This window comes from Solanum pennellii, chromosome 7, assembly GCF_001406875.1.
Source record: "Solanum pennellii chromosome 7, SPENNV200".
In the NCBI taxonomy this organism is placed as follows: Eukaryota; Viridiplantae; Streptophyta; class Magnoliopsida; order Solanales; family Solanaceae; genus Solanum; species Solanum pennellii.
Window position 1 is genome coordinate 71,372,065 of NC_028643.1, and position 16,303 is coordinate 71,388,367.

At 36.2% G+C, this 16,303-nt stretch overlaps 1 protein-coding gene across 1 annotated transcript; it reads left to right on the top strand.

Annotated features, from left to right (window-relative positions):
• Positions 1-348: 348 nt before the first annotated feature.
• On the top strand, positions 349-5,717 carry LOC107025229 (ATP-dependent helicase rhp16-like). The gene is made up of 15 exons (XM_027918536.1): positions 349-367; positions 593-1,350; positions 1,845-1,967; positions 2,051-2,124; positions 2,281-2,353; positions 2,446-2,598; positions 2,680-2,765; positions 3,088-3,157; positions 3,693-3,812; positions 4,203-4,433; positions 4,611-4,712; positions 4,788-4,943; positions 5,113-5,201; positions 5,270-5,350; positions 5,538-5,717. Exons 1-15 carry the CDS (start codon positions 349-351, stop codon positions 5,605-5,607), a joined length of 2,205 nt encoding a protein of 734 aa, XP_027774337.1. The 3' UTR covers positions 5,608-5,717.
• Positions 5,718-16,303: the final 10,586 nt, after the last annotated feature.

Consider the following 16,303-nt stretch of genomic DNA (forward strand, 5'->3'; position numbering starts at 1 on the left):
TAGATTGAAAATAAAATTAAATAATGAAAAATATACTTATCCCAAAGCCCCGTTATCATTTTGTCAAAGGCAACAACAATTTTTTTGACATGGATATCAGACTCTAAACATAAAAAGAACTAATCACAAATTAAAGGGAATTATTTTATATTCATTCCTTAAATACCATTCATTATCAGCTCACTTGACATGTCAGCAACTTTTGACACGTCATCAAATTAGTTTATGGCGGTTATAATTTGTTAATCAGTTAGATTAATTTCAATTGTGTTCTATATAAATAGTCCTTCCCGCTCAATTTTTCAATTTTCAACTCAGCTTCTTAATTTCTCTCTGCTTTCTCGGAAAATGGATCTTCGAATTCCAGGTTCTTCATCTTCGTCTTCGTCTTTGTTTTATTCTTCTGAAGATGTTGATTTTCTGGTGTAAAATTGGATGATTTTGAAATGTGTAAATTGGAATGCCCTAATGGTGACTGTTATCTTTGATTGTCTCCTATTGCTATCAAATTTCTTATATTGAAATGTTAAATGCTATGAATAGCGTGTGTAATTTTCTAGTTAAATTGATAATTGTTCTTGTTTTACTGAAGACGAAAGGGGTGAAGGTACGGATGCGGATCAAAGACGCCGTGTCAAATTCTGGAAAGACAATCGTGAGAAAGTACAAAAGCAAAGGGGATCAGTTTTGAAATGGGAGACAGTGGAAGAAGAAATGGATGAAGTCATTCTTAAGAATTATTCAGATAATTCTGATAACATCTCGCTTGCTGAAACTGCTGAGCCACCATCAGATTTGATCTTGCCGCTTTTGAGGTACCAAAAGGAGTGGTTGGCTTGGTCAATAAAGCAAGAAGAATCTACATTCAAGGGGGGTATTCTTGCTGATGAAATGGGAATGGGGAAGACGGTTCAAGCCATAGCACTTGTGCTTGCTCAACGTGAATTAAAGAAAGCAGCTAGTGCTTCCAGTACATTGTCGTCTTCACCAAGTACTTCCCAGGAACTCCCAACAGTAAAAGGAACTCTTGTTGTATGTCCTGCGATTGGAGCATTGCAATGGTTCCGAGAGATTGAAAATTGCACCACTAAAGACAGCAACAAAATTCTTCTTTATCATGGCACCAACAGGGGGAAATTTACGTCCAACCTGGAGGAATATGATTTTGTCATTACGACATACTCCACTATCCAGGCTGACTATAGGCCAAAAAAGTCAAAGCAGAAGAGCAAGAACTCAAAATTGTGTGACGATGGTTCTAGTGATAATTCAGTCAGTGTTGCTGAAGATATGTCCAGAAGGAAGTCAGTTCTGCATTCAGTGAAGTGGGATCGTATCATTTTGGACGAGGCAAGTCATATGTTCACAGATTCTTGGTTCATTTGCTGTTTTTCAAGTCATGTTATAGAGTTGTAAATGTGGAGATTGGTATGGTGAACTTTTAATGAGCTAGTGATTATAAAGAAACCTATGCCGTTAACTGATGAATAATGTCAGATCAGCTAAGATCTTGTGGTGGCTATGAAGAAGCCTATACAGTTAACTGCTGAATAATGTAGGTGTAAATATGTCCAGCTATTAAAACTCAGCAAATTGTAAGAGCACGAAATTTATCTCTGTCCTAAAGTTCTTTGCTTTGCTTAACTGCTCATCACGTGAAATTCATTTTCTATCTTCATGATGAACAATGCTGCATGTAGTTTGTGCCTTGTCTAGCTTCATCACTTTGGTGGTAACGCATGAACTAGCCTCTGAGAGTAGAACTACTCAATTTCATCACTTTGGTGGTAACGTATGATCTATTATCTGCAATGTTCTTAACTGATTGAACTCCTGTGGCATAGGCTCATCAAATCAAATCTGTAAGCAATGCCACCACAAAAGCGGTTCTTGCTTTAGAATCTTCTTATAAGTGGGCCTTAACTGGTACACCCCTGCAAAACTGCATTGGAGAATTGTACTCACTTGTAAGTTAACTTCTGCTGGATTCACTACATTTTCTTTACTTTTTATAGTTCTGAGGTTAATTATATTCTTTACTTCAATACAGGTCCGTTTTTTACAAGTTACTCCTTATGCTTATTACTTTTGCGAAAATTGTAATTGCAGCGGACTTGATTTAAGGTAGACACAAATATTCTTTTTCTAAATCCTTGTTCCGATCCCTAAGTATGAAAGACAAAATGGCTCAAAATCTATTTTACTTTATATTATTATACTTTTGCTTCTCAAACAATTTTTACTTATGAAATATCTTGTGCTCTTTGATAAATTCTACAGCTTCTCTGATAAATGCCCACAGTGCCGTCCCTGGCCTTGCCGACGTGGATGCCACTTCCTATGGTGGAAGAAAGTAAGTTAACAGTTAATGATATACATATTTTTGAGGTTCATCTTTTTGCTGACATAGTAAAGTTTAAACATCTTCTTTTTTCTTTTCTCTAGTATATTGAAAAACCTTCAGCGAATAAGCGGTACATGTCCGAGAGGATGCATGGAGATGCTATGATTTTGTTGAAGCACAAAATTCTGAAAAGCATAATGCTAAGACGTACCAAAAAGGAAAGAGTTGTTGATCTTTCACTTCCCATGAAGAATGTAAGTTCTGTCTTGCAGTAGTGTCGTGTGCTTCAATTTCGATAAGAATCTTCTATTATTGGTTACTATTTTTGGGTTCAGGTTTTTATGAGAAAAAACTCTTTGGACGTGGATGAATTTAACTACTACAAGTCATTGCACAATAGAAGTCGAGAACAGCTCGATAGGTATTTTTCAAACTCGAGCTCTTATTCTTTGGTAACTTTCTTGGCTCCAGCTGCACCAATTTGCTGGTTCATTGTTGTTTTTTATTTTTGCTGTATATCCCGTTCTCTTGCTTACGCATGGATTACTTGCATTAAATCTATTTCCTATAATTGCTTGTTCTTAAATAGTTATTGAACATATTGCGTTTTTTTAACTTAAGATCTTATACATCTTTTTCTTCCCATAAAATTCTTTAATCATTTGTGCCATTACCTGCCAAAAAGTTAGGGAGCAAGGATACTTTTATTTATAACTGTATCCACATTTTGTATTTTGGTGCAGATATGTCGAGGATGGAATTCTGATGAATAACTATGCTCACGTTTTTGCTATGATCACACGCCTACGGCAGGTACCAAGACAAGGATATATGCTTGATAATTGTAATGGATGATTGCACCCATCTTCTTGTTTTTTGTTTTCTCAATGTCTCTCTTTGTTGCTTCACTTTTATGTGGCTGCTTTTAGTGCTAAGCTTTCTAAATCGAGTTATCCATTTTTCAGTTTAGTGGCTGGGGGGTTGGTTGAGTAGTTAGAACATAACAATGGATATTTAATTCAATTTGGTCTTTACCAAAAAAGTTGGTTGTCAAAAATTTGGTCAAGTAAATTATGGGACCACGTACCACGAGTATCATTTTTTCACTGCTCAAATATGTAATATTGGTGTAAAGATTGGACTATGGAAGACTTATCATACGACTGCTAAAGGTATCATTTTCTTGTCCCTCTATTCTATGAGCGCAAATACAGACACTGACCTTTCTTTTGCTTTGTCTAAAGTCTGAAATCGCCTCTCTTAAATATATTTTTCTTACTATGGGTCATCACCCAAATTTGATTGCAGAAAATGTATGACCAATATAATGTCTTTCTTTAATTGGCAGGCAGCTGATCATCGCTACCTTGTGATGTACTCTAGAAAAGAATTGGCTAGTGGAAATAAAAAGGCTGGAGATGTTGAACAATCATGTCACTTATGTCATGATGCAGTGGAAGATCCAGTAGTGAGTTTGCGCACCTCTACCCACTCCCTCCCCCATACAAAGAAATAGGAAAAGAGTGAAGAAAGGAATACCAAACATGTTACTGAGCTGAAGTTCAATTTTTGATAGCTCTCTGCTTCTCTGCAATTATTAAATTATTTTTATGCTGATCGTTCAAGGTCCAAGAGCATCGAGCACCGTTCAATTGCTCATTGCGAGCCTGACTATTGTATGTACACTCTTTAAATGCCATTTACTATCTTTGGAGCTCGAAAAATTGTTGGAGTTCTCATGAAGTGGATGAGCATTTGTTATACTCTCTTTCTAGGGGCAAAAGTACTTCTAGTATAAAATCCTAATACATTAGACAGAGTCTTCTTTGAACTGTGGTCCTATTTTTGATTTTTGCAGGTTACTTGTTGTAGGCACGTGTTTTGCAGGGCGTGTATGATAGATTTAGATGAAGGAGTAATGGAAGCGACATGCCCTTCATGTACCAAACCCCTCGCATTTGACTTCACTGGAAATAAAGATAAGGGAGATTCTAGTTCTAAACCTGCTGTCAAAGGGTTTAGGTCTTCAAGTATATTGAATAAAATTCAGCTTGATAAATTCAAGACAAGCACTAAAATAGAAGCTTTGGTATGCAATTGCATTCATCATATTCTCCTCAGCTTGCTTTTTTTCTTTGTTTTATGGGTTTATTTCCTTTTCACAAGGAGAGCAAGGAGTGTGAGCTCGTGATCTTGTATTTTCTTTCTCTGTAAACAACTCTAATTTCTTCAAACATAGCTCATTTTTTACTTTTATTGAATGTAGAAGGAAGAAATTAGCGACATGTTTCAAAGAGACTGTTCTGCAAAAGGAATAGTTTTTAGCCAGTTCACAGCGTTTTTGGATCTGATACAGTATTCTCTTGAGGTAAGACATAAATGTACTTTCTCCTTCGTACTTTCTCTTCTTTCCAGACTAACAACTTGTATTGTGTGTATACAGTTGTGTGGCATCAATTGTATTCAATTAGTTGGATCCATGTCTATTGCCGCAAGAGATGCTGTACTTAAAAGATTCACTGAGGATGCAAATTGCAAGATATTGCTTATGAGCTTAAAGACTGGAGGTGTTGCCCTCAATCTTACAGTTGCATCACATGTAAGGATCTATTTTTTTTCTCTATGAACCGCTCTAAATTCTTAAGGCTTGTGCATATATAGTGTTGCATTCCTTCCACTCTTCAGGTTCATTTTTAATTTGGATATACAATGATGACTTGTATTTATCGGTTGAACAAGCACATGTTTCATCTCTTGATCTTTGCTAGGTTTTCATAATGGATCCTTGGTGGAATCCTGCAGTGGAGCAGCAAGCCCAGGATAGAGTCCATCGAATAGGGCAATATAAACCAGTCATGTGTGTGTTGTATTTCTTCTGCTTTGGATGCCATTGAATAGAGCTTATTGTTGTTTTCAAATTTGCAGGATTGTGAGATTTGTGATTGAGAATACAACTGAAGAGAGAATCTTAGAGTTACAAGAGAAGAAGAAATTACTTTTTGAAGGGCAAGTGTTTTTTCTTATAGTCGTCTACATAGTTGCATATATGTTCTGACAAAAATTAAATATTTTGATGGTTTCCCCTTGCAAGTTATTGTCAATCTTTTGTTTGGTTCCTTCTTTGCTCCCTTCTGCTGCTCATTCTCTAGAAAACCATTTTTTTCTTAACTGTATGTTTTTCCTCTGATTGCAGGACAATTGGTGGTTCTTCAGAGGCCTCAGGAAAGCTAACAAACGAGGACTTGATGTCCCTGTTGTATTAGGACTTTTGATATGTTCTATTTCTTCGGTTTGGCAAACCAATTGACATTTCTTTGTTCTGTATGAAGCGTTCTGTCATTTGCTTTTATGTTGCATGGAGTTTATGTGTTAATAGAGGGGTCAGTGAGTCCGTGGGTCAAGCTTATGTTTCATTTGTTTTCTAAAACTTTTTTTGTCAAACACAAAATAGTACAATTTCCAGAATATTATAAGGCTTTATCATAGTGTAGCTAAAGTGTTTCCAGAAAATCATAGTGTAGCTTGAAAGAGATAGAAGCCTGGACTAACTTACAAATATTTTTTCAATATTAGTGTTGAAACAGAAGTATCAATGATTTAAATACAAGTAAAGAAAATACTAACTTAGGTAAGTACATATCTAAATCCCGAAGAATCAGCTTACAAGGAAACATATAATTTATGATTCTCTAACACTCCCCTCAAGCTGGAGCATAGATATTGGTCATGTCCAGCTTGTTACAAAGGTAATCAACTCGAGTTCCACTCAACGCTTTTGTCAACACATCAGCTAGTTGCATATGTGTTGTGACAAAAATATATATGTTTCCTTTGGTTCAAATATATATATTCTACCAGATATTGACAAGTTGGCTATAGTGTTGAAACAGAAGTATCAATCATATCATATATTATTATAAGTGGGAACAAAAAAAGTTAAAAGTTGAATTACAATTTTACCNTGAGAGGCTGATAGATAGCTCAGAAAGCCTGTTAATGTTCTCTATTCCTTTTGTTTAATTCCCAGTGAAATTCTCTACTGTGTTCTGACGTTTGCCCGTAGGCTGTATGGTGTAATTTGATCTGTTCAAAGAGTGTTTCCTTAGCTTCATCAATTGTTAAATCGTTCTTATTGCTTCCTTCATCTTAACTTCCTTTGCAATAAAGTGCATCAGAATTCACATCGTCAAGGCAAATAAACCAAATTTTTCTCAAAGGCAATATCGTCCCTTACAAGTCTAAACTCTCTCGAATTATGAGTGTGTCGACCCGAGAAAGAGATCTGGACCAACCTTTCAAAAGCATAATAGAAGTTAACTACAATATCATCTTTGTGGAAGACTACTCTACCCGTATATGAGACCATCTACTGGTGCTTTCATTAAATTCTACTTGTATGAGTTTGTCTTTTAAACTCATTTTTACTTGTATGAGTTTGTATTTTGAACCCTTTTACTTGATCATTTACAAACTGAACCCTTGAACTCAATGAAACTTGTCATCTTAAATCTCTTTGGCATCGTGTGAACTTCAAACGCACAATAAAAATTGCATGTCATCACCCACATCAAATTTTGTACGATACATCACTTATTATTTAATTTTTGAAAATAAATTATCTTTTTCTTCTTTATCACTCCATGTTCATCTTCATATCACTTGACCAACACATATAAACCAATTTTCTCCATGGATGCCAATGAATCACCATTAAATAATTCAATATATTATAATATTTATACACAATTTTATCCAACATATATACTTCAACCAATGTACATTCAAGAATTACTTTTGTCCTTCAAAAACTACCGGATCTTTATCACTTTACCCTAGAAAATGGAAAAGAAAGACAAATCAAGAACAATAACAGATTTTAAAGATGGAGCACTAAAATTGCCAACAATTTTAACAACAAAAAGAGTTCAAGATACTCATTAGACATATTCCTTTCATAAATTTGGGTATTGCACCAATTTTTTCAATGTTCCTTTGCTCATTTGTTCTCATTCTTTTGCACGATGTCATTTCTAATTTAGGAAAGAGAAAAAAGAGAAAAAGAACATGTGTATAAAACAAATATAAAGGTTCTGAATACAAATGCATACATGTACAATGTGTACCACACCATTTTGCCCAATTTTTTAAAATATTACTGTAACATATTGACAGAAATTCAACCGGAGAAAAAAAATCATATGAACTGCGACCATCGGGGGAAATCAGGGTTTCCGGCAAGCCCCTAAATCGATGCAAGGGGTAATATTGTTATCATCGGATCATTTGAATCGGGTCATTGTAACAAACCCAAAAAATCACTATATTAATAAAAACTATAACTCGATTACAATACTCAAAATTATTGAATTTAGATGAAAATACTGAAATTACAAGTAACAAAAAGATAAAAGATAAGAATACAGATGAGAAGCTTAAACGATAAAATGGCGAGGAGAGAAATAAGATTCTTTTCTTCACAATTTGCATAACCCTATTTTCTCTAGAATGTGCTATTTATTATCGTGGATCCCACACATAACCCCTTTATATGATATTGGGCTGTTTTGATATAAAAGGCCTCGGCCCATTCATAACAGTCAACCATGACCTATTCAATAGTTACTCGCCTCCTGTATGGGCAACACTAATTGCTGGAGTATTCATTGTCATCTCTCTCACACTCTCTTTGAACATCTCTCTTCTTACAAAAACCCTGAGTTTTGTGTTTTCTTAGTTGAAGAATTCTATGTAAATTTGTTTATCTGATTATCTGAGAAATAGTTTTAAGAAATAAAATCAACTTTTTATAGTTTTTTTCTTTAATCATGTGCAACCAACCTCCATTAATTAAGGAGATGTGGAATTATTTTTTCTCCTTGTTTATAACTCTTATAATTAGGAAGTTAACTTTTCAATTTCTTTAAATTCTCAAACTCAACTTTATTTAATCGTGTATTAGAAAAAAATAGTAGTGCAATTTATAAAAACATAATAATATATTTGATTGCAATTTTATGAATTATTTTTTTACCAAACAAAATAATTAGTTTATTAGAAAACCGATTGCCTACTTTTAAGAGGTGAAATATATATATTTATTAATTAACCTATTAAAAAAAGGTTACAAAAACTTTTAAGGAATAAATTTTTTAAAATTATTTAAATAACTTATTAAAAGATTGTGACTACTTTTAAGGAGAGAAAATTTATTATTTATGCTCTAACGTGTACTAATTATCACACAATCGATAATAATTAATCAAATAATATTAAATAACATTTTATTAGAAACTGTAATAATACATATGCATAAATTATACAATAATTAAAGTTGCGGTTATATAATGTATACATAAAAAGAATAAATAAATGTGTAAATTTTATTGATGTATACAGTAATAATAGCATGTATATATAAATTTTATATTGTATACATAAGAATATTATTACCATCAATTATACGTATTAGTTATTACTACAATGAATACAAGAATGTGATTAATATGACACATATATAAATTTTAGTATAAATTATAGAAATCCCATAGTGTGAGATTCAAATTACATCCTATCCCTACTAATTTTCAATTTACAAAAATGACTTAAAAAAAGAGGCAACTAGATACATACTTGCCGTTTGGATACATTATATTTGATACATTGCAAAACAACTTCTAGTTGCGCTTAAAAGGAGCAGATCAAGTAAATTTTATTTTTACATATTTTAATTTCCTTGATTAATGCGCGTAAAATATATTTTTTCTTATTTTATGTCCTTGATTACTGTCTAACTGATTCTTATAAGTCCATATCCCAATAGGTACCAAATTCACAATTTAAATTTTACATTTACATCTTTTCCATTGAACAATGATTAATGTCGAAAAAGTGATTCAAAAAAACTCAAAAAAATTGTTGATACAAGATGAATATATGAATTTTGTTGAGATATTCAAAATTTTAGGTGAACGAAGTGAGTTATGAAAGTTACAAACGTGATGGAATCTCAAATATGTCATTGATACAACAAACAAGATGGTTGGAGAGGCACATTGGATACATCCGGCGATCTATCAAAGCCCCATTAATCTATGTTCCAAAGAACACAAGAAGATCTATCAAAAATGGTTCAATTTTGCCGATTCTGGTAATACTTTTTAGTGTTTTTATTCAAACAAGAGCAAAAATATATTATTTTTAAATGACGGGGTTGTTAATTTGGTACAGAGAGATGGATGTCTTACTAGTTGGGATGTCATCAAGTTCTTTGTCATGTTCAATTTTCCTCGATCAGAACTCAAGCTTTTCATGTTTGTCAATCCTTCAACCATCAAAAAAACTTTGATCAGTCTTGCTTCAAAAACATCAAAAATGATATTTCATCTACTGTATCATAGACTTATTGCAGGTTGTTGCATCGCCTGTATTTATCATTTTGGTTTATGAATCTAGAAGAACATACATTATTAGCCTTGAGCGAAAAATATGTATTATGAAAGATTTCAACTAGACGAAATACCATATGCACACACAATTGCTGTTTTCAAGAGCAAGATGTTACATATATGCATCCTTACTGTTCTGATTACTACATTGCAGTAAATATGTATCAGATACATTATACATAAATTTCACTACTTTATATCCTCATTACTAAGATTCAAGATAGTTTGTAACATTACTTTCAATATCATATTTTGATTGCGAGCTACATGCATCATTAAGGGCAAGATACATGTATCTAACCGTTTCAAAAGTCGAGATACACGAATTGTTGTGGACAAGAATATCACAATCGTAGGACTTGTACTTTTTTTTCCAAGAGAAAGTGAATCATTCAATTTGTATAAGACATTCATGTTCATGTTGAACAAATTTTCAATTATATGAATTTTGCACTGTTATATTTCAATAAAGTAGTTTGAATTGTTAATAATGTGAAGTATCTATACAATATATGTGAGTTTTACTATTTTTAATTTTTAAAAATAGTTTAATTTTGTGTGTGAATGATTTATTTGATACATAATTAACTTATGTGAATCTATAAGCATTGATAAAACTCATATCTAAGTTATTTAATAATAACTTATGTGAATCTGATACATAATAATGTAATTTATATGCATTGATAAAGCTCATATCTAATGTATCATATATATGAAGTGAAAGATTGATTATGTGTTTCTAAATTTTCCTTTTGTATCATGTTTAATAGGTGGGAAACACCTATACACGTAATATTCAAACAAACACCATTTTTCTTTTTATACAATTGATTAAACTTAGTAATGAATCTGATACTTATATTTCTGAACTTCAAATGAATAATCTGAAAGATTTAAGTATCATGATATGTTCTGTATCAACAACACTATCATTAAAACACAAAATATAAAATTTATATAAAATAATCATTAACAAAAAAAATTCAAATTCAAATTCAAAAAATGACATGAAACGGTTTTTAGAGTAACACTATAAAGCCTAGGTAAAATTGTCTTAAAAAAGACACAAAACATCGAAGGGTGTCTATTCATTGGTACATAATAGCTATTCGACAAGAATCAAATCATCTTGATGCGGTAGAATGAAGCGATCTTTGAGCTTAGAGTATCATCTTTATCGCTAACATAATCTGACTTTGCCTTTTTAGTATGTATCTCTATAATAATGTTTCATATCTTGTGCAAGATAATCAACTCGAATGTTGAAATTTTTGTATCAATAATTTCACATAATTACAACAACTCCACACATGATACAAAATGCCCTCCAGTTGATCATGATACAAAAATTGTTCAACCCTTAAACATGATATAAACAAAGAAGTAGAGTTAAATTAGTAACTTGTCATTTATATTATGTTTGTATCATATACATTTTCATAAATTTTTGTGTCTGATACGTACTGAAAAATACATGTTTTGAATGATACACTATTAAACATTATTTTGTATCAATAATTTCAGAAAATTACAACAACTCCTCAAAATAATGAACAAAATTAGGATTTAGTGTATCAACTAATTATACATAAATATTGATACATTATAATATGACACATTATATTTTCATTAATGTATCACTATTTGATTAGCTAACTGAAACACATTCGACAATCGATAGAACAAGATCAACATATTAACTGATTACACTTAAATACTGATAGATTACAATATGAAACATGAATTTTTCGTTTATGGGTCATTCATGATTTACCAACAAAAAAAATATACAAAAATTGATATTTTTTTAAAAAAAATACCATTTGATATATAATTTTTATTTAGAATTGATGAATTTTCTGCAGATTCGGCAAACTCGCACCTCACCATTTTTTGAGAATTTCTTGAATAGAGAAGTTATCAATCTTCGACTAAGAATGAACCATTTGATATGTCCATCTCCTCTCGTCCCCCTTTGTTGTTCACACATAATAACAATGCTTTTCGTCTCACATCAAATTCGATATTACATGCTCTATCTTCAACTTCTCAATGTTTACTTTCGCTATTAATGAGTCGTGCAGTTTTTTGATCTGTTTTCAACCCAAATAATATCTTCGAAATTAAAAAAACATGAAGAGTGTTGTTTGAGTTTAATTGTATAAAAGCAAGACTAAAAGATGATGCATTTCAATGTTTGAAGAAGAAAGAAAAAAAAAAGGATGAACAGACAATTTGAAGAGATGAACAAGTTGCCCATTTCATGTTGAATTAGTTTTTAATAACAGATAGTATTAAATAAATAGTATTAGATAATATTAGTATTTACTGTGTACTAATCCTAGTCCTATTAGGATTAGTACTCCTTAATCCTAGTCCTATTAGGATTAGTACTCCTTCCTATATCTCCTATATATATCTCCCATGTATTCCCTTATTAGGTTAACACTTCAATACAATCAATATTCCTTCATGGTATCAAGAGCCAGAAAACCTAGATCTTCTTTTCTCTGGGTTTTTTTTTCTCTCTTTAGGGCACCGATCGTTCCCTCTCTTCTCTTGGGCGGCGGCAGCCATGACAACCGAGGTGGATCCTCTCGATTCACTTCCTTCTGGCGTTAAACTCCTTCTCAGGCATCTTCATGCCCTGATTCCCGAAAAATTATCAGACATAAATTACCCTACATGGAAAATCACCGTTCTTACAGCCCTTGAGGCCAATTACCTTCTCAAATACGTCGATGGAAGCACAGAACCGCCGCCGGCAGTCATCACCGCCACGGACAAATCAGAAAAAACCAATCCGGCCCATGCCGCCTGGAAAGCCGTGGATGGCCAGATCCGATCATGTTTGATTGCGGTCATCTCTCCCACGGTTCAGAAACACGTCCGATCCTACACAACTGCTTCAGCCCTGTGGACGGCCCTCGCAACACGCTATGCATCAATTTCCCACTCTCATATTTTTCAATTGCGTGATCGTCTCCACACAATTACCAAAGGCACGAAAACTATGGCGGAGTATTTAGACGAGGTCTCCACCATCATCACAGCCCTCGACACCGTGAACGAAATCATTCCCGAAAAAGATCTCGTCATGTGCGTCGTTCGGGGGCTCCCATCAGCTTACTCCTCCATTAAACAGGCAGTTCGCATCAGTCCAACGCCCGTTGACCTGGCTACTCTCTCCTCGTGGCTAAAAAGTGAAGAAATCAACGTGGATCTGGAGAGCAAACTTCTTCTCCGAGAAGCCGCTGTTATGGAGCCGGCCACCGCCCTCACCGCAAGCCAGAACTATCGCGGGGGGCGTGGTGGCGGCCGGCAGGGGAGCCGCGGCGGCTACGGCAGAAACAGCGGAGGCCGCGGGCGCGGCGGTCGGCAGGGCAGTCGTCCGCCGTACGATGGTCAGCAGCACGGCAGCAACAACAGCCTGCACTCCTTCGGCAGCGGCGGGCAGTCATCTTCCAGCGGCGGGCAGGGCACTTACGAGCGGGATCGTCCAACTTGTCAAATCTGTCAGAAAACAGGACACACCGCTGTTCGTTGCTGGTTTCGGTATGAGGAGAGCCGAAATAGTGATAACCGTGCCAATTATGCATCTCAAGCCGGCCCTTCCTCTGAATGGCTGTTGGATACTGGGGCCAACATGCACGTTACTTCTGATCTATCCAAGCTTAACGCTCCAAATCCATATCATGGCTCCAATGGTATTACTGTTGGCAACGGTGAGTCCCTTAATATTTCTCACACTGGCACGGGTACCATTAAAACCCCCACCGCTATCTTTCACCTAGGTAACCTTACCCACGTCCCTTCTATTAAATCCAATCTCCTTTCAGTTCACCAATTCACAAAAGACAATAATTGCTCACTCTTGTTCACCTCTAATGATTTTCAGATCCTAGACAATACTACCAAGAGGGTGATTTTTCAGGGCCCCTGTGAGCATGGTCTGTACGTTCTTCCTGGCACAAGTTCGTCTGCCCACCCAGTTTCAGAAAGCGTTCCTGTGGCTCCGGTGGCTCTTTCGGCTGATGGCCACAGTCTGTTGTGGCACAGTCGTCTGGGTCACCCGTCTACTCAAATAATAAATTCTTTAATGTCTCAATTAGGTTTTTCTTCCATTCATGTAAACAATTGTGACTCCTGTTCAATTGCTAAATCTCATAAATTACCTTTTACTTTATCTGAGAAGCGTACAACTGCACCTTTTCAACTTATTCATTCTGACCTATGGGGTCCTACTGCTGTTCCTTCATTTGCTGGTTTTCGCTATTATATTTGTTTTGTGGATGATTTTACAAAATACACTTGGTTGTACCCACTAAAACACAAATCACAGGCATACACCACCTTTGTCACTTTTGAAAAAATGGTCAAAACACAATTCAATTCTCATGTTAAACTTTTTCGAAGTGACAATGGAAAGGAATATGTCAATAACATCTTTGGCCAGTTTCTGCAATCCCTGGGAATTATACATCAAACCTCCTGTCCATACACTCCCGAACAGAATGGGGTGGCTGAGCGTAAGCATCGCCATCTCATTGAAACGGTGGTTACTCTTCTACATCAATCTCATCTCCCTGTCTCCTTTTGGGTAGAAGCTCTAGCCACCGCAAACTACCTCATTAACAGAATGCCCAGTCACACTCTCTCCAACAAATCACCCTATCAACTCCTTTACCAAGAACTTCCCAATTATACCAACCTCCGCGTCTTTGGGTGTCTTGCCTACCCTTGGCTACGCCCTCATATTACTCACAAATTACAACCCCGATCCCGTCCTTGTATTTTTTTGGGCTATCATCCTACCTCCAAGGGTTATCGCTGTCTTGACCCACAAACTCATAAAGTCTACATATCTCGTCATGTCAAATTTGTCGAAAATGAGTTTCCCTACGAGTCTATTTCCTCCTCCACAAATACATCATTCATTGGCGTCCTTCCCCTTTTTCCAACATACTCACAGGGTCCCTCACCACCTTCCCCCACACCTCCACCCACTACCCAACCACCCCTCATCACCCCTTCGACCGTCACCCACAATACACCCGCAACCACCACCCACACTCACAACCAACCCGAACCACCCCATACCCACAACATCTCCAGCCCGATCCGTTTTGGGTCCTTCCCGGCCACCCCCGAATCACCACCGCCCGTGCCACCCCCCAATACTCATCCCATGTTAACCCGTGGCAAAGCCGGTATCTTTAAACCCAAAACCTTTCAGGCTACCATACTACCAAATACACCCCTTCCCGATAGTGAACCAACAACCTACTCTGTTGCCTCAAAAAATGCTTATTGGCGTCATGCTATGGATGACGAGTTTAAGGCTTTGACTGATCAGAAAACTTGGGTTCTTGTACCTAAGCCCCATGGGCGGCACCCAGTGGGCTGTAAATGGGTGTACAAAATTAAACACAATGCGGATGGCAGTATTTCCAGGTACAAGGCTCGTTTGGTTGCTAAAGGCTACAATCAGGAGTATGGGCTTGATTACTCCGAGACATTCAGTCCTGTTATTCGGCAGGAAACCATTCGCCTAGTACTGTCACTCGCCGTGCGCAACAATTGGCTCATCAATCAGTTGGATGTTTCCAATGCTTTTCTTCATGGCATGCTTGATGAAACTATCTACATGACGCAACCACCGGGCTATGTTGATCCCCGCTTCCCTCAACATGTTTGCAAACTCCAGAAGTCTCTGTATGGGCTCAAGCAAGCCCCCCGTGCTTGGTACACACGTCTGAAAACGTTCCTCCAGGGACTCGGCTTCACGTGTTGCGTACACGACACGAGTCTGTTTACTCGACATTCAGCACACGGTACAGTCATTCTTCTTGTCTATGTAGATGATATCATTATTACAGGCTCTACTGCAGCTCTCATTCAGGATGTCACTCGAGCTATGCATACTACCTTCAAAATGAAGGACCTTGGCCCGTTACATTATTTTCTGGGAATGGAGGTTTCTCGGACAGGCAGCGGCTTGTTTCTTCATCAGTCAAAATATGCTCGAGATCTGTTGCAGAAAGCTGGACTGGAAAAATGCACCAGTCAACCAACACCGATGGCAGTCTCTTCGTCTACGAATGGAGCCGACACCCCCTTTGCCGATATCACCCACTTCCGCAGCCTCATTGGGGCTCTACAGTATCTGGCCATTACCCGTCCTGACATCCAGTTTGCTGTCAACCGAGTTGCTCAGCGCATGCATCAACCAAGTGAACATGATTACCATTGTCTAAAACGCATTCTCAGGTACATTTTTGGCACTCTTGGTCGTGGTTTACTCATTCGACCCGGGGACTTGGAGCTTCGGGGTTTCTCAGATTCAGATTGGGCGAATGATAAAAATGACAGAAAATCTACATCGGGGTTTCTCGTTTTTTTGGGGCCGAACCTGATCTCCTGGTGTACAAAAAAACAACCCAAGGTCTCTCGGTCCTCGACTGAAGCTGAATACCGCGCCCTTGCTCTTCTTGCTGCTGAGACCATGTGG